This window comes from Pipra filicauda, unplaced genomic scaffold, assembly GCF_003945595.2.
Source record: "Pipra filicauda isolate LSUMZ 115617 unplaced genomic scaffold, ASM394559v2 scaffold257_size1096998_pilon, whole genome shotgun sequence".
Classification (NCBI taxonomy): Eukaryota; Metazoa; Chordata; class Aves; order Passeriformes; family Pipridae; genus Pipra; species Pipra filicauda.
In genome coordinates this window covers 819,672-846,252 of record NW_024104373.1, presented here as the reverse complement: position 1 = coordinate 846,252, position 26,581 = coordinate 819,672, and the positions used below count along the sequence as shown (strand labels likewise).

At 35.4% G+C, this 26,581-nt stretch overlaps 1 protein-coding gene across 2 annotated transcripts in view; it reads right to left on the bottom strand.

The window, feature by feature from the left end:
- The window catches only part of IL1RAPL1 (interleukin 1 receptor accessory protein like 1), a 702,170-nt gene that overhangs the window by 156,871 nt on the left and 518,718 nt on the right, over positions 1-26,581 (bottom strand). For both annotated transcript variants that reach the window (XM_027724383.2, XM_039382122.1), the window contains one exon: positions 14,914-14,988. In XM_027724383.2, the coding sequence (XP_027580184.1) occupies positions 14,914-14,988 (75 nt within the window). The remainder of the gene's footprint in view (positions 1-14,913; positions 14,989-26,581) is intronic.

Sequence of the window (26,581 nt, the reverse complement as noted above, 5' to 3'; positions counted from 1 at the left end):
CATTTTAGCATTTCTTATCAGTTTAATCCCTTCCAGAACTAAGTTAGTGTTCTCTGTGTTGCTAAAACATCAGTAGGCTTCTGCCTGCAAATAAGGATCATTTGGGATCACTGAGGAGAAGAGTACTAATAAATACTGCCTTGAAATCTGTAATCACTACACATAGTGTTTACTGCACATTTGCATGCAAAAGATTTTCTCTACATTTTGTTTCCCATTAAAATTGGCAGTGTGGGTAGGTGGTGGATGCACCCAAACACATGGTCTGATTTCTTGCAAAGCTACTGAAATACAAAATGAAAGCTATGCTAAGCAGCATATTTTTGGATGTTAATGCAAGGACTCATCCTGAGATTACACCATGAGAGAGTTTTCAGTATCCAAAATGTCATTGAAATGAACACTACAAAGGATCACTGGTGGCTTCTATCTCTGCAGAGTCCTGTGGGGTGCCTGGCAGCTGCAAAATATCTTCTAATAAGGGCACTGAATAGATTGTGTAGAATTTTTTATTTATCCAGTTTAATTTTTAGGGATATTTTTACCGTACGGAATAAGTTTTGTTCTTCTTTGCCTCTCTTTCTCTTCTTGGCTAGTAAGACAGAAGTAAGGAAAGAAGGAGGAAGATAATGTCCTTTATGGGGTTCAGAACTTTATATGGTTCATGGAGAGTTCAATGCACTGAAGAAAGAGGGACTAAGAAGCAATAAATGTAATCTAAATCTCTTTCCACAGCTGTCATGACTAGGTATCACTAGTTGGGCATGGCTCTACACAGGCCATACATAGTAGAATAGAAGTCTTTCCTCAAAAACTTTGCAGTTTCTGTGACAAACAAACATATAGAAAATCATGTGGAGACTGTGAATCAAGCAAATTTTAATAATTTCGGTCATTGTTTATTTAACAATAAATATATGTTAGCAATAAGGAGGATGATGCCTACCTTAGCTATATCTGCCATGTGTGAAATGCTCAGGTATCTGAGTGAGTGTTAGAGGATTCTCTGCCTAGTAAAGTTAAGGATGTGGGAAGATGAAGAGCTTTCTGACATAATGACTTTCAATGACTGTCACTTACGTGGAGGATATGGGGAGAGGAGAAAGTCTCTCCTATTCTCAGGGTATTTGGGTGAAACGTCAGCAGGAGAGGAGGTCTCTTTCACTACAAAAATTACCACTTATGAAACTTTTGCTGTTCCAGAAAATGCTCTCTAACACAAATCTTTCTTGCTTTACTGATACAAGAAGTGTCTGTCCCCGCTCTGCAGGCAGTATAGCCAAAGAATAATTGGAAACTGAATTCTTTTAAATGCCTCTCAGATAGAGAAGTAGAGAACAGTCCATTGCTGGCAGGTATTATAGCTCTGCAAAAGGCGTAGTGTTTGAGTTCTAGATAATCCTGTGCAGTTACATTAAGATAATTCTTAGGAAATAATAACAGTAAAAGAAGGCAGAACCCAGGCTAGAAAATCATCATTATTCATCACAAAAGACAAATATTTATGATAAGAGTGGATAGGGACTTTCCAAATAAAGACAGTTATTTTTGAAGAGAAATGTAAGAAGCAGAATTGGTATTAGGGCAAAATTTGATGGCTACGACCTTTATATGAAGGATATATATGGCAGCAGTATTGCATGTAAAAGTCTCTATCTCCAGCAGGCAGGGAAGATTACTGAAAAGTGCACAACCCTCTAGTGAGTGAATCCTGGTGAGAAGGCACATTTTACATGTAGTTAAAATAAAATATTGAGAGTGCTTTATAAGTCTTTTTAAAGAATCAATTATACTGTTTTTCCAATATAGAATGGTTTCAATTGTCCTCAGGCTTCAGAATCAATGACATCCACAGAGAGATACAAAGTCTTGAATCCCTGTTTATCTTATGCGACTGGCAAGGGTTTGAATTGCAATAACAACTGAAGATGACTGACTACAGAGAATCAGAAAAGGTTTGGGAGAAACTCATTATTCCATTCAATGCTGTGCTTCTGAAATTAGTTTTATCATTACTTACATATACCAGACTTTTATCTCACAGTATTTTTAACTTACTATTCCAAGCGGTTAGTTAGTAAAATTGAAATTTTAAGAGAAACTTATCTAATTTAAACATTCTTAATAGTACTTTCTACTTAAATCAAAAATAATATATAGATTCTGACAGAGACACTTTTTCCCAACATTAGTCATTATTAGAAAAAAATCCTAACATTAATGTAACAGGAAATATTTCCTTTAGCTACGCTTTGGAGATTATCCCTCCAGTCATCTATTTCTGTTATTGTCTTATGTTTTATAGAGGTAGCACAGACCTTTGCAAGTCTTGACCTTTACTAATGATTGACTGATTCTTTTTATTTTTTCCCTCTTCAATATTTGTTTAGAGTAAAATAAATATTCTTTAGAATCAACATTTTAAATAGGCAGAACTGAGTAGCACAGGCACATAGGGAAGAATGAAACCTATTGGAAAAAACTGTCCTTTTATTGTCCTTCCCCAGTTTAAATGCCAATATTAAACACCAAATTTATCAATATTTTATTTATATTTTTTCTTATATATTAGAAAACAGACAATAGATAAAACCCAATTATTTCTTGTTTCTTAAAGCACTTTTATGGCTTACTACCAGGAGGGTAATGATGTAGGATGTGTGTTTTCATCTCTGCATAAGAAAATCTTGTTTTTTTATTTATTGTTATTCCACACAGCCTGTAAAATCTACAGTTGCAGTAATCTGGTCTTACTTATGCCTGTAATATACATAGGCTACATGCAGATGCCATAATCCAACATTTTCCCTTTAAAAAGCTACATTTAAAGGTAGACTAGTGGTTCAAAAATAATGTATCCTTATATACCCTTCATAAAAAGAATAAAAATTATTCTATACAGAACATAGAATTTACTAGGGAATAAAACTGAAGATACATATCACATTGGCTTTTAATTATTTAGACTGTCTAGTCTTACATTTCCTCTAGTTTAAACTGTAAAATTATATAAAAATTAGTTTTATTTTTGTTCAGATTTTAATACTTTTATCTTTTAACCTACATGAATGTATTTCAGTGCAGCAAAATATGAGCTGCAAAAACAACTGGTAATAATTTTGAGATTATTGTCCATGTTGGGTTTTCTAATTAATTTTAAAATAACACCAAAAATTTAATCATGTTGTATATTCACAAACAAGGTAAATTTATGTACACATATTTATCTGTATGAAAGATAATGCATTTGGGATAGGTCAATTACTAATCATAAATAAATAAACAGATCATTGCTAACTGTGAAGGAGCTGTTACATACCAAATAGACAAAATAAATATTAGACAGATAATTTAGTAAGGATTCAATATTGTTCTTTAAATCACAAATGTTTTATCACAGTTCAAGGAATTTCAAAATATCTTCTGTGACACAGTAAGTGATAATATGTACTATTAGACTTTTGAAAAGCAAAGAAAACCTCACAGTCTTAAACTTCACCGGTGCTTTACCTTGCATTTAGAATGCACTAAATAGATGTTTAAGGAAATGCTGCCAGGGATCAAGTACTGAGGCTCAGCTCATCTACAAGCCTGTCACACTTGAGACCCCAATTAAGTGACTTGAAAGTAACCAGCAATTATACATGCACCACTTTCCCTCTTCAGACATCTCTAACTAGTGGAGTCCTCCTTTTCATCTGTGGGTTGCTTGTAAATTGCTACTGGCAGTCCAACACTTTGGATCCCTTCATCCATTAGGCTATTTCTGAACGAATCACACTGAATTTAGGACACAAAAACTCATGAATTACATTTCATGCCTTGGGATATTATGACAGCTCAGCAGAGTTGGTCCACACCCACACTTGCTAACAGATTGCCACAAAGCAAAGGAGGAGACGGGGGCAGGAATACTGCAGAGTGGTGGGTGATAGAGCAATCAGTGACACCATCTTGCCATAATGAAGATAACACTTCTAAATGACAAGCAAAGTTCAAAGGAGGGGATGCTCAAGCTCTGAGAGATACCAACTTCTCTTGCTACAGTCTTCTCCTCTGACTTACTTCAGGCTGGAGCTCTGCTTTTAATTACATAAAAAGCTTAAGAAAAATGGAGTTGAGAAATAGGATGTATGCAAACACTTGCTGAATGCAGTGGGGATGGGGCCTTGGTAGTTTGGCATGTGCAATATGGACACAACAGCTCCCTATTCTTTGCAGGAAACTATAGTTTCCAGTGAAAAGAAAAAAGGAAATAATTTCAAAACAAAAGTGATTTGCTTTTAAAATTAATAATTTGAACCATTTTAATTGATGATTGCCTATAACATAAAGTCAGACAAAAGTAAAAATAAGATATACCTCAATCCTAACAGTCAAACAATATCTTTTCAATGTATTGTACACAGAGTCAATAACATTACTTGTGAAAGTTGTATTAAAGTCAGTACATTTTTTTACATAACAAAGCACTATTTCAAATGCAGAAACAATCCTGAGTTCATTATTTTTTATGCCATTAAGGGGAACAACTAAAAAAGGTATGAAAAATAAGTCTTCTGACACGACAGTATCAAAAGACTGAAAATTTACCAAAGAAAATATTATCTACCTAAATTGAAATTGTCTTTGAATTTTGCTAAGCTGCATAAACATGACTGTCAAAAAAATATTTGCTGTGTTTTCCTCAGTATCACTAATTTATTATGTACATTTCTGCTGAAAAACAAGAACCACCATCCAGTATGCTTTTTATTCATATTAATGAGTACAAAGGAGACAAAGCAAGTACAATAGATAAACAAAATTAACTAAACATCTAATTAAAGAATTGATATGAGTAACACACTTTTTTCTTTTATCACAGTTAAACATCTTCCTTGCTCTCAAGTTTTTGTAACTGGATACAATACAACCAATTAATTAGCAGTGTGATTATATATAGGTTTAAATAACATCAAAATAATGATGGAATAATTCCTTGTTGTGGCCATGGTAAATCATTACCATCAATCTCAGTTAATGGAGTTACATTTCAATGAATTTAACATTCAAAAATACAAACATATTAGAAGACCTGGGCTATAACTTTCTACGATATACCATAGCTTTTACATTTCTGTTATAAAATACTTGTTGTTAAATGGTTCAATGTAAAACATTTCTGAAAGCTATATTTCAAATATTTTTGGAAGCCTGGCATTCATTCACCTGCTCTGTACAGGTATCATGAAGGAAGACATTCACACACTCCCACTTCAGGTATGTCATCCCAGATGTCTAAACAAAACGTCTAAAATCTTACACAGTGAATGGAGCAAGTTGTCAGTTTGCCAAAGTCCAGACAAAAGCCACTTTGATGGGAAGATGCAGGTAGCTGAAAAACAGTTCCATTCTGATGTGATGTGATTTATGTCACACAGGTGCCTCTTGATCTATATTGACCTTTTCGGGAACCTACTGTGACCAAGTCCTGACTTAGAGTGATGTTTCATTATCAGTTTGAGCCTAACACCTTCTTTCAACTTTTCTCCCTGGCTATACCTCCCATTCTCACCGTATCTTGGCACTAGGGCTTGTTGCACCCGTGTTACCATCAGCATAGCAAGAAATCCAGCTTAAATTGTTTGTCTTTCCTTTGAATTCTGCTTCAGCCCTGTAAGCAAGAGTGTTGAAGTTGGATGGAATAAGAGGAGTGTGACAGGAGGCAGATGTCAGAGCAGCATAGATTTACAACTCTTTAAAACAATCACACCAACGAAACATCACACCGTTAGTTGCTAACCCAGCTGCCAGGTGGAATTGTGTGTCCTCTTGAGAGGCTCCACTGACTAATTCAAGAACATATTTGAGCCAGAAGTTTCAAGCTCAAAAAAGTGAACACTCCTCACAATATATAAATAGCAGGAACACAAAGGTGTTGACAGCAACAGAAGTTAGGCATCTTAATGGGTTTTGTCCATCTTACTCTAAATGGGTTTTTATGTTTTCGTTTGGTTGGGTTTGATATTTGGGGTTTTTTTGGGAGGGGGGTTGTTTGTTTGTTTTTTTGTAAATTCCTCTTTCATGGTCACTTAGAAGCATTTTAAACAGAAAACAACAAGATCAAGGGGTTTGCACATCCAGAGACTGCAGGAAACAGTAGCAAAATTTTCTTCTTCCCCAGACCTCTTTCCTCTGTAAAAACAGGAACCTATATATTCGCTTCTTTCTTGAACTGCTGGTTCAGACTGTCCTGGAAACTATACTCCATTTTCTACCTACCCTTTCCTCCTTATGGAACTCCCAAAATAAAAGAACTCCGAAAAAGGATGCCAGATCCATAAAACTAAAACAGGCAGTGAATCGTAGCAGGTATCAGTGCTTCAAAAAAAAGTCTTTTGAATACATTGAGCTATGCTTTGTATGTGTCCCTCCAGTAACTACTACAATAGCATTTTAGTCCTCATTTTAGTTTTTGCTTTAAACTGGTTTGAATTATTATTGCTGTATTCATCAGCATATGTGTCCACTATAGCAAAAATTATTCTGAACAACATCCTGGAAAAAAACCTGAAGATCATTCATTCCCTAATAGCAATTCCAATTTATTTTGTCTTGGATTTTATCTTCCTAAATGTAACTTTTGTTTGTTTGTTTTTGCAAAGAAGAATAATCTCATTGATTAGAGTACTTGCATGACAGAAAATATTTGCATTTATAAGCTTTTTTAAGTACCTGACCTTTCCAAAACATTAGATGACTGTAAATGGCACTTTAGATACTGTATCTATGATAAAATATCTGTTGTGAGATTAATTACCACTTGACAAAGGAAAAAAAATATTGTCTGCTCTATTTTTTAAATAATCTTTATTTATGCAAGTATTGAATCTCTTTATTAAAAGTTGAAAAAGTCTTCCAAAAAGAAATCCTTAAATTTTGACTTAAGTGGGACGAATACTCTGTTTAAGAATGACTAATGAGAGATTAAAACCACACACTAGAAAGGCACAAAAATTCTCTGTAATACTTAAACTATAACAAACCCATGGGCATCTTTAGTATCAATCTCTAAACATATTTTAAAATTAGCACCAAGAAGCTAGTCCTCCTATGATTTTTAATGAGCAGAAATGTACCGTGCATGCTCTTAGATATCTCATGAAAGATCAGACTGTGAATGAATGATTAAAAATTACAAGCATTTATTACTTCCAATTAATTGTTTTGAAAGCTGTGAAAGAAACAAAACATGACCCTGCATCCACAAATCTCCAATCTATTAATTACATTAGTGTACAGAGAAGTAATTTTGCAATGCTTGTTATAATTTTTTCTAAATAAGCCTAATGTGGTTAACTGAAGCATGTGCTTCACTTATTTCTGAAGTGAATATGAATAGTTACTTGATATGTCTTATTTCATGGTGAGTATAACATTTTTTCTAACATTTCCTTTTCTACAAATATTAGTTATTGGAGTGAGATGGGTATGTTAGTAATACACTATTATTATACTATTATTCATAACTATTTAAAGGATACTTTAAGCAGCTGAAATTACTACTAAACTACAAGGTGACATTTACTGCAGGGTTCTAGGTAGATGCTCAAGATGGGCCTTGCAAATAACTACATCCTGAGGTATAAATTTAAATTTGGGGTTTACTGAGCTGAGTTATACCTTTTCTCTTTCACTTTGTAGCTCCATGGCTCTCAAGAGTTACCTCTGAGTCCAGTGAAAAAAGTGTTTAACACTTTTTTCTTTGTATTTGGTCTTTTATTTGTATACACTTTCAGATAGGCATGAAAACTAAGTGCTGAATAAATCTCTTGCTTCAAGTGATATTTTACTTTCTTGTTTGGAAAATAGCAGAAGTACCTAAGTAGTCCATTGTCAGAATTTTACTTCAGGCAAAAGAATAAGAAATTAAAAGAGGATCGATTGTGGAAAATACTACTGTGTTATTTTTTGCTTATAACTGTCCATAGCATTCTAAGATGGATATAGGGCACCAGTTATGGTTGACATGTGAATGTTGAACACACTGCTGGTAATTTACTGTCAAATATGAAATTTAGACTAATAACCATGTGTATCCTAATATCCTCAAGCCTAATCCAAAGCCAAGGAGTTCACAGACCTATAGTTCTTCATCATGCATTCATTACTACCAAAATGCTACATGAAGGTTTACAATATATGCCATAAATAAACTATCGTTGGGATTTTTTTTTAATATCAATTATGCTATGCAGCATCAAATTGAATTTCTGTATTTTTTTTATTTACAAGTTCCTCAGATATTAAATATATAAAATTAAATAGCTAGTAAATTGGACATTTATGACAAATATGTGTTAACTATCTTAGGATGATGTGTATTCATCCATAATATCCTATGCAAACAGACATGAACAGCACTTCAACTGCACAATTTGAAGTCTCATTGTTACACATCTGTTAACAAATATAAAAAAGATCCTGTTCAATTGATTGCTTCAAAATATTCATACTACTATGGTATTCTAAACTGTAAGAATTTATCAAAAGCATTTAAGCCTTTGAGACTTTTAGAGTTCCTTCAAATATCTTTCCATTTCCTATTGACACGACAAGCTGTCAAATCCCTGATAATTATTGCTGCTAAGAATGCATGTAGATTTAGATGGATTTGTCATAATGAAACCTGTGTGCAGCACTAAATCTTAATACAAATGTACAGTATATCTAAGAAAAAAACAATGTTCAGTGCAGCTTCATGTAAAACTACTCCTCATTTGGATTGCATGGGCATGTACTGACTACACCAATAAGGCTGGAAAGCATTTATTCTAGAACTGGAAAGCAGGTTAATTCCTGTGAGTAAATATTGTACTAGCGTTTGTCATTCCACCAATACATTATTCTTGAGATCAGCTTTATATGTGAATACCATTGCTGCTCACAAGAGATCCATATCTCTAGAGCAAGATATTCTGGAGGAGTTCATTAATTTAAAATAGTTATTAATTATAAGTCACAGTATTAAATTTTGAGTTTGGCATTTGCTACTTAACATTTTAATGTGTTTGCATAGCACTGCTTTGTGATTATTTTTTCTAATGTAATGAAACACTCATGTGTCTTTCAGCATCAGACACAATGAACCCCCTACATCCAAGTTGGAAGCACAAAGTATAGCTTGAAGAAAAAGTCTGGCAACAAATGATGATAGAACAATGTGAATCCTGATGCTTCAAATTTACAAAATTACAGGGTTTTTTAGGACTATAATTTTACATGAAGTAATGTACAGTACATGCCTAAATTGCATTTCTTGGTATGTGGTATTCTGTAGTTATTATGATCTTGGTTATAATAAGTTATACCCTACTGTCTCCCACAGAGTATTCTTTTAAAAGTTTTGCTGTATCTGATTATATTTTACTCTGCTGGTAAAGGACATATGGGTTTTGATTGTTCAATAAAGTCTTAAGTACGAAACCAAACTTTTGGATGATTATCCAACTGATATGAAAAATCTTTTCAGGTTCCATAGTCTTCTTTCATATTATCAAAATAAACTGGTTGTATTGCACAAACAATCTGAAATAGAAAATTCTCATATATCTAATCTGTACATAAACAATGAAATGTGCATAGTTGCAGACAGACTAAACACACTTTTTATTGCATTAAATCCTATTTAAATGCTTAACACTGAAAGTACCTCAGAAAAGTATGATATATACTATTCTCTAGAGCAGACATTTCTCAGTGGATTATAATCTAACATGAACAAAGAAGTTTTACTATTCCACCAATAAATCAGATATGTCTCCCAGAAAAAGCATTGATAAAGTGAGATAAAGTTTAAACAAATGCATTGCCTTTTTTAATTTTATTTTTTTTTCAAACTCCCCTAATTGTTTTCTGAAAGGAAAATCCCAGCTCTCAGGTAAAAAAAATCCAGATGATAAGTTTGAAGTAATTATGAAGCTACAGTTTTGTTAATATCCATATGAAACTCTTGCCCATACTATGTTAATCTAATAACAGAATATATCAAAGTGTTTAATTGAATCACATGATCAAAAAAAGGTTCAAATTGGTTTAAAAGACGATGGTGTAATTGGATAAATTTAAAATTCCTTATATAATGAAAAAAATCATGTTCCTCTTACAGAGTGAATATAACATTTAAAGGAAATATGTAGAGATAAAATCCGTAATTTTCTCTATTCTTTCATTTCCCTTTCCATCCTGAAAGGAGTCACTGATTGCTAGTTATTCAATATCATTTTAGTTAATTTATTTATACATCTACTGATTAAGCTAGTTAAGGAGTGTTTTTATCTTTAATGAGGCAAATTTGTGTGCAAGATTTTTATGACTAGACAGTACTATAAAAGAAGCAACCTACTTCCATCCCTGATGGGGAACTTCTTTGTATTATTACTTTAAAAACAGTTTATTAAAAATAGTTTAATCAATTTTTTCTTGAATATATTCAGGAAAGGGGGAGAAAGAAGAAATCCCCAATTCACTATGTAATGGTTTAACTTTATCAAAATAATGCCCTAGATAAAAATGAACAGACATTCAGTGCATATTTGGTCACAAGAGTAATATTTTTGTGTGGGATGATATTCAGGAAAATTCACTTTATCCAGACGACACAGATAATGTTTAGGTTCCTGTACAAACTTTGCTTTTAGGTCCATTCATAAAGCATTGGAAATCTTTTATTCTCTAACTTCAAGGCTAGCTAAAAATAATTCAACAATAGCTTTATTATTCTAGGTGAATTTTGGCATGTCAAATTACAGCCTTGTGCAGAACCAGGAAACACACTGAAAAAAATTGGGGAGAACAATGTCTAACTACCTTGTGAGGTGTTTAAAGTAATTTTTTCATGTTTTGTAATTTTTTAATTCAGATCCATTACTGTTGGTTGTGGAATCATATCTGTCTTCTTTAGTAACATGAGATGAACCAACTGGGTACTCAAATCAAATTGTCTCAAATATTCTTTGTTACCTTGAGAGGGACAGATATGGGACAGTTCTGGATGCAAAAACAGATTCATCTGAAAGACGGGTGAATTTAAAAAAATCTCAGAAATTACAAAAAAACCCCACAACCAAAACATATTTTTATATAAATTTGCATATCATGGATATTGTATATTTATATCATAAATATATAAGATTGACATGAATCTAGAATTAAAAATACAGTTGCCTGAAGTTTTAGGATTTTTTGTATGTAAGAAACAGTGTTAATAAATTCCTTTCTAAACAAATCTGAATGAAAAAGTTTGTGCTTTTATTATTATTACGAGAAGGGTTTATGTTAGCAGGGATTTGTTTATCTGATTTTGCTAGCCTGTAGAAGGTAAGAGGAAGAATATTGTGGTATGCAGTTCCTTAGGTCATTATGTTCTTCGTTACCCTGCCTTGCCTCCCCTGACCTCCCATTGATTGCCAGCTTTTCTCCCCTCCCTGGTATATGCTGCTACCAGACTACAGGGTGGCTCAGAGCTGAGTGGGAAACACTCTTCATCTTCTTACAGCTCCAAGCTTTGCAGGATTCAATCTTCCGAAGACTGTATTTAACATAATATTTTATCTGGAGTGGTTGTTTCCAGAGAAGAAATTTATACTGAGGTCACCACCACTGCCTAAAAACCCTTTAACAGCAGAAAAGCTTAAAAAGGAGTGTTTTTACCCCTGCAACAGGATTAAGTAATTGATTACAAAATTGGAAGTGAAATAACAAAAAACATTAAGTGCAGAACAGGATACTGCACAGGATACTACAGGATTGGAAACTAATCCCTCTTTCCTCATCTACGTTTCTCTGCTTAATTCTTTGCCTGTCCCATAGGGATTTTATATGAAAAACCTTTGAGAAATTAACTTCTCCTTCAATTTTTATCCTGTGCTTCTATCTTATGCATTTCTAGTTACTATTCAGTGTAATAAACAGATATTTCTGATGAGATCTCAAGATACTTGTGACTCTCTAAAGTTGCTCATTTCAGTACAGCCATGCTCAACACTCTCTCAGATATCAGTTGAGTAGCATAATACCTCTTCCACAACTAACTGTGGACAATTTGAGCATGATGGGAGGTTCATTGGATTGAGGTGTGCAGATTCTCCAGCTCTCATTTCTTTCCTTTTGTCTTATCAGCTCAAACTGCATCAAACTGATGCCATAACACTCTCTCAGTCACCCCTTAGAGAAACTCCTTCTTTAATGTGCAGTCACCTTTCAGTGTGATTCTGTTTTATGGAAACCATGCAAAATAACACAAATCTGTGGTCCCATGATATTAATTTCAATTGCTTGTGTACAGAAGAAGCCAATATATCCCAATGATAAATGTCAAATATCTCTATCACGCAGCAGTGCTGGAGCCAAGTGAAAAAGATATGTCTTTTCATATCTTTCGTGGGAGTCTTCCCACATTGATTTAGACACTAAATGGAGGTGCCCTGTTTAAGTACTGAACTCCAGTAGTTTGCTCAGCAGAAAACCCACGGGACTTACTGATGCCTTCCTAAACAGTGTGCCCAGCACCACTCCACAGGGGAAGATTTGGAGGTAAGCCATCAGTACTGACTTTTTAGTACACTATGTGCACCTGCAGCTGCACACACATCCCTGCAAATTAGGTGTGCACCTCCCAGAGCATGCCCTGACATGTGCAACCTGCTTCATTCCTGACTCAGGACAGAGGACTGCAAGGTGAGAAGGACAGAAATGTGAGTGAAGAGTGGGGATTGTCCCAGCTCCCCACCGCACTGGCTGGTGACCTGCTAATGAAATCCCAGACTACCTCAAGCTCCCAGTTCCTTGCTCTCTCTTTTCTTTTGGAATGGGATTGCCACCTTTTCCAGTTTCCACCAAAACGTTTGTTTTCCAGATAAGGGACAAACACATCATCCCAAACACATTCTAGAGGACTAACATATTTTGTGGCAGTGTCTAGACCACTCTGCAACATGTGGTCACCCCAAGACTCAGGTAGGCACCCAAGTTTCATCTAAGTGAATTTCAGCATTATTCTGATGATAAAATGTTCTGCATTTTTTTGCAAGGTATGAACTGGCCCCCAGAACTGGCTTTCCTCAGGGAAACATAGAGCTTTCAAAGGTTATCCAGCAGGACCAAGGCATTAAATCTAAAGAGTGGAACAACACAATTTCTGTGTGAGGGAACTATCAATTTTTTGTACTTGCTCCAGTTCTCACAGGCTATTTCACAGGCTTTTAAACAACAAATTAATATATTCTTGTAACTTCTTGACATAAGGTTAAGTACTGTAGATTCACATTCATTTATGGTCAGATTTTCCCATCTGTGTCTGAAAGTGACATTTTCAAGTTAACTCTTTCATATTCATCAACAGCTATTTAGTTTTTTGAATAGGATCTTTTTCAAACCTAGCTCTTTTCAAATTGTTTATTCTGTTTTTTAGAACTATGAGAAATCAAAACTGAGATTAATTCTAAAAGTCATAGACAAAAAGCCTCTGGCTAGCCATTACTAATTACACTTTTCTTGAAATAGTCTCACCACGCAGTACGTTTAGCAAGACAACATCAAAGCCCAGAAAAGTTCTGCCTTTTGGGGTTTTTATTTTCAACAAAAATATTCCAGTAAGCAACACTAGTTTAGAAACAAATGTGTAGGTCATTTTGCTTTCTCTTCTCTAGTCTTGTATACAAACAATAACATAAAATCATATAGGACTGTCATACAGGAAAAGATTTCTGAGTCATCATATCAGAACCAATAAATTCAGAAGAACAGAAAGTAGCTCTAGAAGGAAATGTTACATTTTCTCCTTTTCTATATGACTGTTTTTGAAAAAGCTGTATATCAGCACTTCAGAATATTACCTGAATAGCATGAATGATTTAAAGTAATAGTTTATTAATTTCAAAGAAAAGATTAGTTATTCTCTGGCCACTATTAACCACAATGTGGCAATCACCATAAAATGCTCTGCCAACAACTGTCAGAATTAATTTTCAAGCCTTCTGCTTTTTCTGATGTTGTGCTGCAGAATGTACTGAGTTTTATTTTCTGCATTTTTTTTCCTACAAGATTTAGACAACCACCATATTTGTATCCATTTTCTTCTGTAACTAACATTCTAGAACGTCTATCAATAGGTTACTATTCTGACACCAAAGCATAATTCCAAAGTAACCTACTGAGGACAAGTTGCTGTCTGTGTCAATCCAAGAAAGAGGCAGACTGTTATATCCTGCAAACTGTAGTAACTTATGCACTTAGTTTTGGAGCCTTAATTACCTCTACAGCAGTGGGACACTAAAGTGACCAAACATACCCACCATCCACTATTCCAGAAAAAGTGAAACAAAATTGTTTTTTCATGCATCAATTTCTCTTGATTGATCTATACATAAATATTCTTACATTTAGAATAATCAGATGCTATTATGGTAAAATAACTGTTTGCTGGGTGATTTGACCAACACAACCTTTATTATTACAGAATATCTTTGCAATTCTGTAGGCATCCACGAAAGCAAAAAAGTCTTGCAAATCACAAAATCCCACTGAACTCCACAGTAAGTATATATGCATATATATATATATATATATATACATATACAGAAAAGGGGAAGCTACAAAGAAAAGTTCAGATTCACTTATAACTATTGACTTTCGGAAAACCTAAAACCCAGTATCAATAATATTCAAGAAATTAGCGTTCAATATTAATTACTAAGTTGTTTTTGGGGAACAACAATCTTCTAGATGCTCTATGATGCATCTCTGCATGGAAGCAAAGTATGTTTAATGTCTTTTCAATGAAATTATTAATGCCAACATGCCATCAGATTACCATCATAACATATCAAATACCTTAATACAATTTGAACAGAGATTACATTTGCTACTTACCTAATTGGGTCTCCTGAATTGTTAGCTTACTCTCCAAGGGATGTAAAAGCTTTGGTGGTTTATCTGTTAGTGGTGCTAGAAAAGAAAGAAATTCACATATATAGTGTTCTGATTATTATTGAGTAGCATACCTATATTGGTTCAGGAAGGTTTTGGTTTTTCTTTTATTTCAATAATATTTGTGCCTTCAGTAGCTGTAAATGTTTTTGCTTAGACAGTAAAATAGCACCTAAATTTAGAATATTTCACATGCTAAGGAATTAAAGGCACTTGTGTTAAAAAAAAATATCTCTTTAAACCCTCACAAAAAACCCCCAACATGCACTGACATTGCAATTTTATATTTTCATAAATGTTATCCAGCACTTCACAGTTTGTTGTTATATTTAATTATGTCTCTATAAAATATAGACATTGACAGAGAAATAAAATAAACTATGCTACTGTAAACCAATTTTGAATAGTTTATGAAAACTTTATTTAAAAAGATATTACCAACACTGAAACTTTGTAAAGTGGAGTACTAGAAAAAGGCTCAGTTTTCAAAATCCAAGGGATGGATACAATAAAATAATGTCAAGAATCCTAATAAGATGGCTTCTTTCCTCCCTTTTGATCTACCCTGAAATACTGGTAGACTTAGGTAAATTGTGGAATAGAAAGTGTTTTGTAGTGGTCAAAAACCTTCTGAAGGTTCTTGAAGTGTGTTCAAACCATGCATCCAAGTAGTGCAGCTATTCTGTTAGATTTATCATCTGTATACTTAATTCATAGAAGTGACATTGATTATTACTAATTTTGTTTCTGTTAGGAAGTGTCCTCTTTACTATCTCTGACAGGTGAGTGTGTGTCATATGAAAAAAAAAGAACAATAATTATTTTTTTTAATACTGATAATAAATATTCACAGGAAAGTTCCAGCTTTTGTAGTCACTTGCAACATTTTGATATTTTACTTTTCAACATTAATTCCTACTTCAGTTTTTAACACAGATTATGGGCTGTCACAGATTTAAAATACATTTGACATTTTGATATAACTCTATAATATTTGTTCCCTTCAACTTGTCAAAATCAATGCTCCTTTTCTTACTGACACACACACATACATATCCATATGTGTATGGGCTTAATCTACTAAACACACTCTGCTGTCAGTGGAGCAGCAGTTGCATTCTCTACACTACGTTTCTTCTGCTCTTTTATTAAATTATCAACTTTCTTTAAAATATACAGCATTAATTTCAACTTTTCAATAATTACAGAGTGAAAACACTATGAACTCATGTTTCTGCTTTACAGAAAATGTCTGGGATATTGACCCATCAGATCTAGCACTGAATCAAAATTCAGGAGTGGGAAAAGAACTTTATTTGATCCATAGGCATCCTTTCAGTTTTTTTCTTCCAACAACAACTTCTATTCTCTATGGGAAATCATTCTCACTGCAGACTTTGGAGAGAATCACAACCCATGTTGTTAATATATGCAGTACATCATTCTTCAACTGAAGTATGAAGTTATAAAATTTTTGCCCAGTTTAATTTTCCCATAACTTGTGAGATTCAAAAAATAATTTAACAAAGAAAATGTTACTGAAAATAATAAATTAGACACATATCTGATATATCATAATCAAGAAGCTAGAAGGATCCTCTGGAAAACAAGTAATCCAATGTTCTGTTGGAAGCAGGTCCAATAGAACAAGTTGTCAGGACCTCCAGTCGTGTTTTGAACATCTCAATGGATGCAGATTTCACCAATTCAGGTGTCCCAGCCCCCAACCACCTTCTGGCCATGCCCTGGACTCAGTCCAGTAAATCCATGCCTTTTTGTAGAGCCCAAAATTTGTCACAGTATTCCAGGTGTGGCCTCACAGATACTAAATAGCTGTGAAGGATCACCCTCACAGATGTGCTAGCTAAATTCCAAGAGCTGTGCAGTTGGCCCTTGCCAACTCATGCTCAGCTTATTGTCCACCTGGGCTAACAGGACCACTGCTGCAAAGCTTTTTCCTACTCAGTCAGCCCCTGGTTCTGCACTGCAGCACCAGTTATTAACCAGGGGTTATTCCACTTCTAGACCAAGACATTGCATTTGCCTTTGCTGGATTCCATGACTTTCTCCAGCTTGTCAAAGCCTCCTGAAAGACCATTCCTGCTCTCTACTTTGTCACCCATTCCTTCCATTTTGCTGAGAGTGCACTCTGTCCCATCATCCAGGAATACATAAAACCTCTAAGCAACAGTAAAACAAATATATACTAGAACTGTGTCATACACTTATTTTAAAGGGAAACTTACCAATATTTCTGGCCAGTAAGAGTTAATACTTTGTAAGACAACACAACTCTAAGATCTCTAAACAGGGGGAAATATCCATATTCCATTGTTGGATTCCTTTTATGTCTATCAACCTCACACTGTTGTGAGTATCTCTTTAATACAAGTAAACACAATTCTCAGGGCTAACTCCTTCCCCTGTCTGGAAAAGTGAAAGTATTCCTAGGTATTCTTCATTCCAGAGTTTGAGACTGTAGAACAATACTGTGAATGTGGGTAATACAATTTTAATAACTTGATGTGCTTAAAATATTTAAGGTGATTTAAAAGTTGTCCTCGGTCAATCAGCACCTTTAGTGTCTGTTATTTAATCTATTTCCTAGCCTGAAAACATATATATGTTCTGGCATATTGACCCCTGTGGCCTGATGCAGAAGTGAGAATTTCTCTATCTGCCTTCTACCTTTCAAGTTCACACTCTCCACAGACAGCAACATTAATGGACACACAGAGTTACTGCAATCCTCATTTAGGTTCAGAAATTCTGGACTAGACCTATGTGTTTTCTATAAACTCTTTCATGTCCTTCAAACCATGTGGAATGACTTCTTCACTGGGTAAACCCACTATTCAAGAGGCTCTTCAAAGCAATAATATTTTCAGATGGAGATATTGAGGCACAGTTAACTACTAAATTGAACAGCAAAACTATAGTTCAAGCTTTTCTTCCTAAATTTTTACTAAGTAACAAGAATCACCCAAAATTTACAAAACTCACAACTTCATCTGGTCTCTTAAACAAGTTGAATAGCTTTTATTCTTTTTTTTTTTTAAATAAATATATGCAGGAAGGTAATAATTTTCATGTCCTACAAAAATATCCACGACTTCAAAGTACTTCCTGTTCTGTACTGCATGCAAAGAACAAGAATTCTTTTGAATATGTTTAAAAATAAAAAGAGAAAATCCTCTTCCCACCAGGTAGTATTTATCAACATGGTTGTCATACAGGAGGAACAGAGTGCTCAGATTCCTATTCTTGAATGAGGGAATTCTCAAGTCTCTTGGCAAGAATCTTAGTTCCTGGATATTATTATCTACTGATGTATGGATTTACTTCTCCCTCTCTCCTCTCTCACTGTCTTTTTTGGTTTTTTGAGATTTTTCTTGCCCTGCTTAAGAGCCAAGAATGTTACCCCAGACAAAGTTAACCAAAAATGATATATTCCTCTCAAAAAAAAAAAAGGGTTTGACAGGTCAGTGCCTTTTAAAAAAAAACTGATCACAAATTAAGTTTATAGCTCATCTTATTTTTGACTTGTGAACCATCACTGATAAGTGATTTGAAATAAATATCTGTCAAACTTGTTTTTTATTAGAAACAAGCTGAAGTTTAAAAAAAAGGGTGAAGTGACTGATTCTGAAGCTTCATTAAAAATTAATATTTAACTTCAGAGACATCACTCAGCTGCAGACATATTGATCCTACTCAGAGAAAAAGTACCTAAATTCACATTCCATGTCTATCAGATTGGATGTACATTTGAAATATATTGAACAATTTGTCTTATGGTAGTGAAACCAGGAGCCACACAATCAGTCACCCAATTGGAAACTAGCCAGAATATAATATTTTTACATCAGCCACCTACTTCCATTCTCCTCTTCCTATGTTGCTGCTTTAGCTTTAGATGCACGTGGTCACATGCTGCATACATATATTTGCTCTATGAAAAACACTGTTATTTGAAGAGACCAGCCACCTCTTAGAATTTGACACACATAATGAAGAAATCTTAGTTCAGACTGTACATCAAAATGGCACTAATCTGGACATCAAAGTGCAACTGCCTCAAACGCACAAGCTTTATAATAGAAAAATGAGAATTCTGTATTTACATCTGTTTTACAAAATGGTCTCATATGTTCCCTTGAAAATAATCACAAACATTTTTAATTTCTTAGAGGAAGACAGGGCTGTGTGGGATTGTCTGCAACTCAGAAAGACAGTTTATTATCTGGATATTTCATTCAAGGGCAAAAATTCAAATGAATAACTGCCTTACTTGGCCAGTCTGAGCTATAAATATTTTAGAACATATCTTATTCAACAATTTTATTGAAGTAAAAATTACTTTTTGAGGATGAAAATTCTTCTGATTTTTCTGATATTTGAGATAATACAATGGGATTAAATCTCTTGTAACTGGTCTACTCTGGACTGATCAACATAACTGGTCTACTCTGACCTCCAATAGGGAGGCCTGGAGACACACCATCTATAACGCAGCTGTCCTCTTTTGAGAAAGCACGTGGGATCACCCTTGAGGAGAAAAGACATCGCAGAAAGAATCGTGCCTTGCAGAATATACCATCTAAGGAGTCTTTCTGCTGTGCCTTTTGCAACCGGACATGCCTGTCTCGTATTGGCCTTTTCAGCCACCAACGCACTTGCAACAAACGTGGGTAGAGTCCTTCCCAAATCTTCGTTCGTGAAGCCCAGCCATGAAATCTCTTGTGTTTATGAACTTAGACCATTTCTAGAAAAAAATACCGACATGCCCCTGGAAGATACAACTATAGCACAGGATTAAATAGGGGGAAGAATTCATTACTTTGTGAAGGCAAAATATTCCTACATTTTGAAATCAAGGGATATCAAAAACATGGATTTCTTTTCTTGAAGTCTACGCTATTTCTTTGAATTCACCACACAGTTCAAAAAGATGCTCCACCTCTTTGCTTGCCTGTAGAAATTTAAGAGAATTCCTCATTCCAGTATACCTTCCTGCTAATTTTCTGAGCTTATGTCTCTTTTTCTCCTCTCTTTGTGGTGCAAATTTTGTCATAGGTAAATGATTGAGGAAACAAGGCACTTCTGTCAGAAGAGGGACATCAGGTCTGACTGGCTATAAAGCTGAACAGGTTGCCCAGAAAAGCTGTGGATGCCCCATCCCTGGTGATGTTCAAGGCCAGGTTGGATGGGGTCCTGAGCAACCTGCTTTAGTGGAAGGTGATCCTGCCTATGGCGGGGGTGTTGAAACAATATGATATTTAACCCAAACCATTCTATGATTCTGTGACAGTGCCTGGAACTGATACTTGCTCCACGTGCTCTCAGAGTTGGTCACTGCTTTGCTGTGAAGTGCATGTAGTGGTGCTCACCCCTCCAACTCCCACATCTCAACACTTATTCAAGCACTGTCAAGCATGATAATCTTATACCAACAACGGTGGAGAGGTTTGAAATTAGAGTAAAACAATGGATTTGGGTTTTAGATTGCTATGTTTATGTGTCTATTTCATGAGAGAGCTCTTGAAATAAAACACAGTCATTGGAAAGCCATCAGCTGTGAAATGATGAAATCAATTGTCATATTTAGGAATCATAAGTAATTATGAGAATAGAAGGAAAAACTATAGCATTTCAGTTGATAATTACAGTGCCTTGGAAAACACCAATGTATACTTTTATGTTTGGTTTCTCCTTTTTAATAGTAATGCCTGTAAAAGAAATAATGCAGTAGTAGTAATCTACAGTAGACTGTAATAAAATTAATTATGTGCAGCCTGAAGCTGCACTCTTGAAACATTAATCTACACAGTCACTGTCCAGATGAATATTCATACTGAGAACTCTGAGGTTCCTCAGAGTAAAAGAAAGTAATGCAATGCAAGGGCGTTGGGTTTTTTTCTTTATTCCTCCTTACATAGATATAACCACATACATTCAGATATATCTCTAGAGAAATCACTGCCTTTTAAAAAATAAATATGTGGCAAGATCTTTTATAAGAGGGGAATTCTTTATACATGTTTGAGCCTTCTAACAACCTGAAATCTCAATTCTCGGTTACATTCAGATTAGTTGTCATTCACAAGGGCATCATTTAAAATCACGTATGCCATGAATTGCACAGCAGTCCTCTAAGAATATTCTGCTTCACTGTGTGAACTCTGAATCAAGCAGTTCAAACAGAGGGCAGATACATACAAGGATACTGAAGACATGTCTGTGAAGCCATAGGCATATGACAGTAAATGAGCTGTCTAATGTGACTTAGTTATCACTATGACTGACTGAAGATCAGCTTTTATCTTCTGAAATGTTCCCATAAATCTTGCACTGAGAGACAAAAAAGTCTCTCTCTTTTCTCAGTTTATGTCTGTGTCATTGTCTTTTTACCACATATTAGAAAAAAAACAATCCCCCACTCCTATTGCCTTGGGCATACAAATGAAAATGGTCTTTATTTTTCATACCTAATAATTTCTTCTGATGTTTTTCCCAGAGTGGTTACAATCCTTAATTTTTTTACATAAGAAAATTCTCCTAAAAAGAACTATGTAATACATTCAATAGAATATTTGTCCTTCCTGTAAGGAAGTGCAGAAGCAGCTAAACTGGTAACTAATAAAGAGGTTGTTATTATACAAAAGTTTCCGTGATGCATATAGAAAAGAGGCACTGCTAAAATGAAATCTAAAAGACAGGAGGAATATTTCCAAGAAGCCTTTTAAGATATTTTAATCCTGTGAGTCCCCTGTGATTAACAACACATTGAATACTGAGAAGAGCAAATGCAGCCAGATGTTGGGGTTTTCATTATCTGCTCATCGCTAATTGAATCTGATGTGACACTTGTGCTACCCCTAGGACTTCAGAGAAGATGTTAGTTTTCTTGAACACACAGTGACATTTCCCAGTGATCATCTCCATGGAAAAAGTACAAATAATCAAAATGCTGCCATAGTAGATGTGAATAGAGTCTTGAAATACAAAAGAACCAAAGAGTATATGTAGTTAAACTTTTGAGTGAAATATCAGTCTAACGTCTTGATAGTATTGGTCTCCTTCTGTGTGGTAGATCTAGAATTTATATATTGATCTTATAAAGAAGAACCCCCCCCAAAAACAAAACAAAAAAACCCCCAAAATACAAAAAGACTAATAAAAATACTGAAGAATCTAAAACATCCAAATTCTTTTTTCTCTCTTGCATAAAGTTTCTCTGCACTACAACACTGTTTCTGTACAAAGCTGATTCCTAAAGCAAGATAACGGAAATGAGATTTTCTAGGTAGATCTGTGAAAAGGCTGTCATTATAAAGCCTGATCTTTCTGCATGATCTGTATGCTAAAGCCTGGTCCATCTACATGTCCCTGCACTTGTATCTAAGAGGTGTCAGATCATCTGAAAAAAAAAAAAAGGGGGAAAAAAAAGAGATGGTTACTGCTGTTGTTGCTATAAAAAAGCAGGTGATATATTATCAGTGCATTTAATGAAGATAAAAGCTCTTGTTAACAAAATAATTAAATGATGCACCAAGGAACACTTCCACCAGTAGATCCCCTGGTATTTCAGCTTAATGATGAAGCTCACCAGCATGTCATTCAGCAGGAATGCAGTTATAACCCATGAGGGAATTTGCTCCTATATCTACATGTTAGGTTACACCTTTGTTTAGAAGAGTCTTCAGTGAAGTGGTATGTTTTTAAATCTTGTATAAGGCTTGTGAAACAAATAGAAACATATGCAGTGCTCTTAACACCTGGGCTACCTGAATAGATGTCATATTCATGAAGCAAAACAGAGACTTACATAAACCATGAGATTTAGTCAAACAGTTATGAAAAGCTAGACTCACACATTATCAACAAGTAAGCATTCTGCAACACACTATTAAAATTTCTCTGCATATCATCGTAGATTCACTTCTCATATAATTACCTTAATCTGTTATCTTTCCTTTTATTTCTGCATTAAAATACAGAAAATATGGGGATGGAAGTATCATGAGGTTATATTCTCTGTGACTAGACCAAATATACATTTTCTTAACAATTACTCTATTCTTATTACCAGATGACCCCCAGAAAAACTCATTTATACAGTCGAATTATTCAGTGATACCTACATTTCTTTTTCAGCATCACCTTCACACTTGACATTGAATTTAAGTATTCACTGTTATTTCTTGTCCTCAATCTTTTCACAATCATTATAATTTCCCCTAGAAATTTAGCAATAATTTCCTTTTTTTTTTCCTATTATTTGTATATTCTATGTCAGATTTAGATTTCAAAACCAAGTAAATGGAGTGTGTTTTAGAATCAATGAGTCATTGAGGTTGGACAAGACCTTTAAGATCACTGAGTCCAACTGTTAACCCAGCACTGCCCAGTTCACCACTAAGCCGTGTCCCTAAGGGCCACATCTGCAGGTCTTTTAAGGACCTCCAGGGATGGTGACTCCATCACTTCCCTGGGAAGCCTGTTCCAACGCCTTTTCTCTGGACACACTCCAGCACCTCAATGTTTTTCTTGTAGTGAGAGGCCCAAAACTGAACACAGGAATCAAGGTGTGGCCTCACCAGTGCCAAGTACACAGGAACAATCACTGTCCTGGTCCTGCTGGACACACTATTTCTGATACAAGCCAGGTTGTCATTGGCTTTCTTGGTCACTTGGGTACACTGCTGGCTCATGTTCAACTGTCTATGGACCAGCATTCCCAGGTCTTTGTCTGTCTGGAACCTTTTCCAGCCACAATTTAAAGTACCTCATTAAAAGTAGCATCAGTAGAACACTGATTTTGGGAATGGTAACACTATGAAACTGTTCCTGCCTTGCTTTTATTATTCTCTCCTTCTTTGAGAGTTAGGGCAGATAGTTCTTAGAAATGCAGTAGCTCACGGCCTTTGAGCGTAAATTCTAGATACTCTCTGTTTTTTTTCTTTCATAATTAAATCTTTCTGTTGATAATGCTGACATTTCAAAGCAAGATTTCTCAGCCTCTGAGGAAGCCTTGTAAAGGGAATAGGACCCAATGCACCTTGACCACTTCAACTCTTCCAATGAGCTGACATTTAAAGGCCTTGCAATTAAAGGTTTTACATATTTCATAGAGTTTTCACTTTCAGGATTGGAAGTCAACCTTTTAATTCTGTTCCTTTATTTTAAAGTCATCTGATTTAAAAGGTGACCTGCTCTAATTCTCTCTGTTCTAGTTCTGTCTTAGAGCTATAAACCTCTTTCATTTGTTTTCCAAGTGATTTCAGTGATTAGGTCTTCTGAGTATGTCTTTGCTCTGCTAGAAATTTGGACATTCTTGTGACCCAAAAATTGAAAAAAATCCATGATTTATACTTTTATGAACAGTGAGAAGGCTTTTGTTTTTTGGGTTTTTTTGTACTCATTGAGATGACTTGGTCTTTTTTGTCCTCTTGGGTGGCTTTTTTTGATCTGCTCCATTGAGGTAGGGTTTTTGTTTTAAAGCTGAGAGATTTTGGACTGCAAGAAAGTAAATATCACTCCTAATCTTCAAGAAGGGCTAGAAGGAGGAACTTGGGAACATAGACTGGTTAGCCTTACCTTGATCCCTGGGAAACTGATGGAACAAATAGTCCTGAAAACCATTTCCAAGCACATTAAGAACAAGATGATGATTGGGAGTAGTCAGCATGGATTTACAAAGGGAAAATTGTGCTTAACCGACCTGGTAGCCTTCAGTGACAAGATGACTGGCTCAGTGGGCCTGCAGACAGAAGCTGATGCTGTTTATCTTGACTTTACAAGGCTTTTGTCTCACTGACAAACTTGTGAAGTATGGACTAAGTACATGGATAGTAAGATGGGTTGAAAGCTGAGTGAACTGCTGGACTAAAGAGGGCTGCAACCAGCAGCACAAAGTCTAACTGGAGGCCTGGACCAGCAGCAGTGTATCCCAAGGATCAGTGCTGGTTCAACACTGTTTATCTTCTTTAGTGACCCAAATAACAGAACACGAAACTGGGAAGAGTGGTTGATGACAAGCCAGACGAGTGAGCTGCCACTCAGGAGACCTTGACAGATTGGAGAAATGGTCTGACAGGAACCTCATGAAGTTCAACAAGGTGAAACGGCAAGTCCTGTCTCTGGGGAGTAGCAATTCCAAACTTCAGTCCAGGAGCCAAACAGCTGAAAATCAGATTGGCAGGGAAGGACCTTGGATTCACAGAGAACAAATTAGCCATAAGGCAGCAATGTGCTCTTGCAGCAGTGAAGACCAACAACACCCTGGGCTGTGTCAAGGAGAGCATGGTCAGCAGACTGAAGGTCATTCTTCCCCTTTGCTCAACTGTGATGAGACACATCTGGAGTGCTGTTTCAGGGCTGGACCCTCCAATACAGGAGAGATATAGACATAAGGACAATGAAGGGCCACCATGAAGACTATGGGATTGGAACATTTCAGACAAGGAGAGACTGAGAGAGTGAGACTCAGAGAAGAGGGCACTCAAAGGGTTGTTGTCCACATGTAAAAAACCACGTGGGAATGGCGGAAGTCGAGACAACAGAGCCAGACTCTTCTCAGCTGTGCTAAGGAAGAAGATGGGAGGTAGCGGCACAAAACATAGGAAATCCCACTTCAACACAAGAAAAACAGTGTTCACTACACAGGTGGTCATGCACAGGAACACATTCCCCAGAGATGCTGCAGTGTCCATCATTGGAGATACTCAAAACCCAACTGGACATGACCGTCAGCAACCTGCCCTGACTGATCCTTTTCTGAGCAGGGGCTCTGACCAAAATATCTCTAGCAGTTCTCCACTTGCTATTTAATTTTTAGCAAATATTTCCTTTTTTCAAACAGGCTTCGAAAGTCTGGAGAATTTCCTGGATGTCCTTAGTAGTTAGTGTCCATGCAGCAGATGGGATGGGGGACATACTTATTGCACTGTACAACTCTAAAGTTTATCATACAGATGTTCTGCTTGGTTCTCTACTGTGTGCTCAGACCCTCCCATTATAACAGCAAACATCCTGGCACAGAGGACTTCAGGCTTGCATTATCTCTATATAAATCTTGTCTGAAGCCTAAGCAGCCCAGTTTTAGTTTCCATAGCTTTTCTGTTTTTAAGAAGGTATGAAATCAAGGTCTATCATAGGATATTAAAACTAAAAAAGTTACACAGTCAATATAAGTGGAGAGAGAGCATGCTTGAGAACAATAATATTTGACACATATTGTCCATTTGATGTGCCAAGCTTTAAAGAAAGCTCTCTATGCAAACCCAGTATGGCAGATGTTATATTAGCACATATCATACAGTTACTTGGCAACAAACATAGATTAGACATGATAAACATTTGGTCTGCAGAAATGTTTTCAGAGCTGGTGGTTACACAACCATATTTAATGCTTGATGCATAAAAAAATCCACTCTAGTTGTTTATATATAAAATGTCTGTAAAGCAAACTACAAAACAAGAAAATCTTATTGAAAATAATATTCCTATTACATAAAACAAACAAAAAACAACACAAAGCTCCCTCTTGTAATTGCAAACAAATTGATAAAACACATTGTTGCTGGCAAACAATGCTGGATTTTTTTCC